This window comes from Hibiscus syriacus, unplaced genomic scaffold (genome assembly GCF_006381635.1).
Source record: "Hibiscus syriacus cultivar Baekdansim isolate YM2019G1 unplaced genomic scaffold, ASM638163v2 tig00109973_pilon, whole genome shotgun sequence".
NCBI classification, from domain to species: domain Eukaryota; kingdom Viridiplantae; phylum Streptophyta; class Magnoliopsida; order Malvales; family Malvaceae; genus Hibiscus; species Hibiscus syriacus.
The window spans coordinates 380,886-383,767 of record NW_024062544.1 but is presented as its reverse complement, the minus strand read 5'-3'; the positions used below and the strand labels follow the sequence as shown (position 1 = coordinate 383,767).

Below are 2,882 nucleotides of genomic sequence, written 5' to 3'. Positions count from 1 at the left end.
ATGCTAGATATTTTCAAAAACTATATATTATATATGTTTTAAAAAACTATACCATATGTTTTTAAAACTATATTATATATTTTCAAAAACTATATTATGTGTTTTTTTAAAAAAACTATATAACATGTTTTCAAAAACTACACCATATGTTTTTAAAAACTATACTATATATTTTCAAAAACCATATATTATTTTTTTGACAAAACTATATGTTATATGATATAAAAAATAAAATAAAGTCTCGGACGAAAATGAGTGTCTATAGGAGTCATCGACGACCATCGTTTATGGAGTGAAAGGCTTCTGGCGCATGCTAACAGCGAGTGAATTTATTCTTCACTGATACAATTTGAGAACTATCAATAGATTTTAAGAACTCTGGATAATTTATTCTCCCTTGTATCCCTTCCTTCAACTTAAGATCGCATCAAAATATGGTATGAATTTGAAAGATATGTCTCTTAGATATACTAGATGAGGATCCATGAATACACTATTTGTGTTACTCTTCAAAAGTTTACCTGAAAGTAAGGAGCCGATAAAACTTGAAATGAATGACAATAAAGTTTATAAGTATTTTTCAACTGGACCTTATATGCGACAATGAGAGATTCATAGAGTTGAATAATCAGTGCCAAAACACTCAACTGGATTTTATATACGACGATGACGTGAGTCGAATATTCTTGTACCTTTTATGGTTTATTGTTTATGTTTTGTTTTGTTCTTATGTCTGCATGTTTTCAACGGGAGAAGCTTTTTACTTCTCAAATGAAACATTTGTTTTAGCCTATAAATGGCCAGCACCCTTACATTCCATGTTACCACTAGAATTCACTCACTGGAAGCGTTTGTCAGAAGCCTTTCACTCCACAAATGATAATTGTTGTTGATTCCAACAAACCTCCTCAACTAAACTCGTCAATAATTCGTCTCTAACGACCTCCGTGGATGAAGGTGTTGTGGTTCAAAATACAAAGGTGGACAATATGAAGGATTTGGTTAAAGATATAGGGGAAGATGAGTTTGGGATGTCTGACACGACATTGAGTGATGATTTCTTCAATTGTTTAGAAGGAATTGCTGAAAGGGTCGCCGTTGTTGGTCTTATAATTTTTCGGCTAGTTTCGACCTTCCTTGGATTACTAACAATGCGGCTACTGTTGCTAGTGGCATACAAAACTTACCCGTCTTTTTTTCTTTTTCACCTTTAATTCTTATATGTGTCATATACCTTTAATTCATTTGAAGAGTTGATCACTCTTTAGTATGGAGGTCAACATTCCAGGTAAATGATTAATGGGTTAGGTAAGATTCACATTACTCACACTAACGAAGGGTAACGTTAAGTGATCGATTTGTTAAAATCTATAAAATTAGTGACTAATAGTTTACTTTTAAAATTTTAGTAAAAAATCTAAAATTTATTCAAACATTAATGACATGTGTAGTTTACTCATTATTTAATTAGTTAAATTAAAAATCAATTAAATTAAAGTAATTGATTTAAGTAATTAAAATCCAGGTAAAAATCAGACCATTTACGAAATCTAATCCCCCATATTCAAACGGGTTCCACGATTGACAATCCGCATACGATTTCACCACCTATCTTACATTACAAAAGACAAAAATTAGTTGCGTATCCAATTTTTGACTGGAAAACGTCACTGCAACTCCAAAACCACGCCGTCTCAAAGTAAAAGCAAAACTCTTATGGCCACCGCCGCCGCCATTTCCCTCTCTCTCCCGCCACAAACTCGCCGTCTATCCGCCTCGATCGCCGCTCCTCTTCGATCAATTTGTTCTCTTCATTTCGATTCCCTCCGTTCCAACTTTTATTCTCTTAGAAACCCCAACTTTCGAGTCGTCGCTTCTTCCATGAGAATCGGAACTCCGGAGGAAATCTCCACGACGTCGTTCCTTGACCGAAAGGAAAGTGGGTTCCTTCATTTCGTCAAGTATCACGGCCATGGAAACGACTTCATTTTGGTAATTTCCCTTAATAATTTCTATTGTAGCTTAGAAAATTCTGGGAGAAAGTGCCTTAGCTAAACTCTTGTTTATTGACATAGGTTGATAATAGGGACTCGACAGAACTGAGGATTACGCCAGAGCAAGCGGTGAAGTTGTGCGATAGGAACTTTGGTATAGGTGCTGACGGAGTGATTTTTGCGATGCCGGGAGTCAACGGTACATATTATACTATGCGAATCTTCAACTCTGATGGCAGCGAGCCTGAGGTAATCAGCTTTTTCTTTTTGAAAAGTTGCTAGAAGAAGTATATGTCAGTGAATAAATTTGATTGAAATTGAAACAGAACATTAAATGTAAACACAAGCTGAAGTTGAAAGCAAGTTTTTGATAACTATTACATACCTTACAGGCAGTTATTGTTTTGTGTCAAGCCTGGGGAGTCTAGTTAGTTATATTAAGGAGACAGCTAGCAGTTTTGGTTTTATCTTGTTTAAGCATGCCTTGAGATATGGTAATTAACTGGGCCATCATTTAGCTAAATATGAATTTTTAGGTACTGAGAATCAGTTGACATGGTGCCATATTTCACCATTTTGTTTTGGTACGTGGCTTTGTATTGATTCATCTATTATTAATGAATTGCGCCCATGACAGAGGCACTCTTTTCCACTTGTTGTCTCTGGAGAGTGTTTTTTAATGGGGCATCCTTTTCATAAAAAAAGTTTGAAATGTATAATTCATTTATTGAAGAATATACTTTGTCAATTTTGAATCAAAATGCTTTTTTCCCTTTTCTATCAAAACTAAAATCTAGTTGTCGTAACCGGTTTTCGTCCGGGCACGAAATATTTATTTGGCGGGAAATTGATGTGAATAAATGGTTTTTAAAATAATTTGGGAGTCGC

General features: G+C 34.6%; 1 protein-coding gene across 1 annotated transcript; it reads left to right on the top strand.

The window, feature by feature from the left end:
- Positions 1–1,652: 1,652 nt before the first annotated feature.
- LOC120211599 (diaminopimelate epimerase, chloroplastic-like) lies at positions 1,653–2,291 on the top strand. Its single transcript, XM_039210100.1, has 2 exons — positions 1,653–1,992; positions 2,076–2,291. Exons 1-2 carry the CDS (start codon positions 1,717–1,719, stop codon positions 2,274–2,276), a joined length of 477 nt encoding a protein of 158 aa, XP_039066031.1. The 5' UTR covers positions 1,653–1,716; the 3' UTR covers positions 2,277–2,291.
- Positions 2,292–2,882: the final 591 nt, after the last annotated feature.

What these genes read in the sequence shown, in the direction of transcription:
- LOC120211599 (XM_039210100.1), top strand. Translation starts at nt 1,717, where the DNA reads ATGGCCACCGCCGCCGCCATTTCCCTCTCTCTCCCGCCACAAACTCGC. An exon ending in ATGGAAACGACTTCATTTTG is followed by an intron (nt 1,993 to 2,075) that starts GTAATTTCCCTT and finishes TTATTGACATAG; the next exon opens with GTTGATAATAGGGACTCGAC.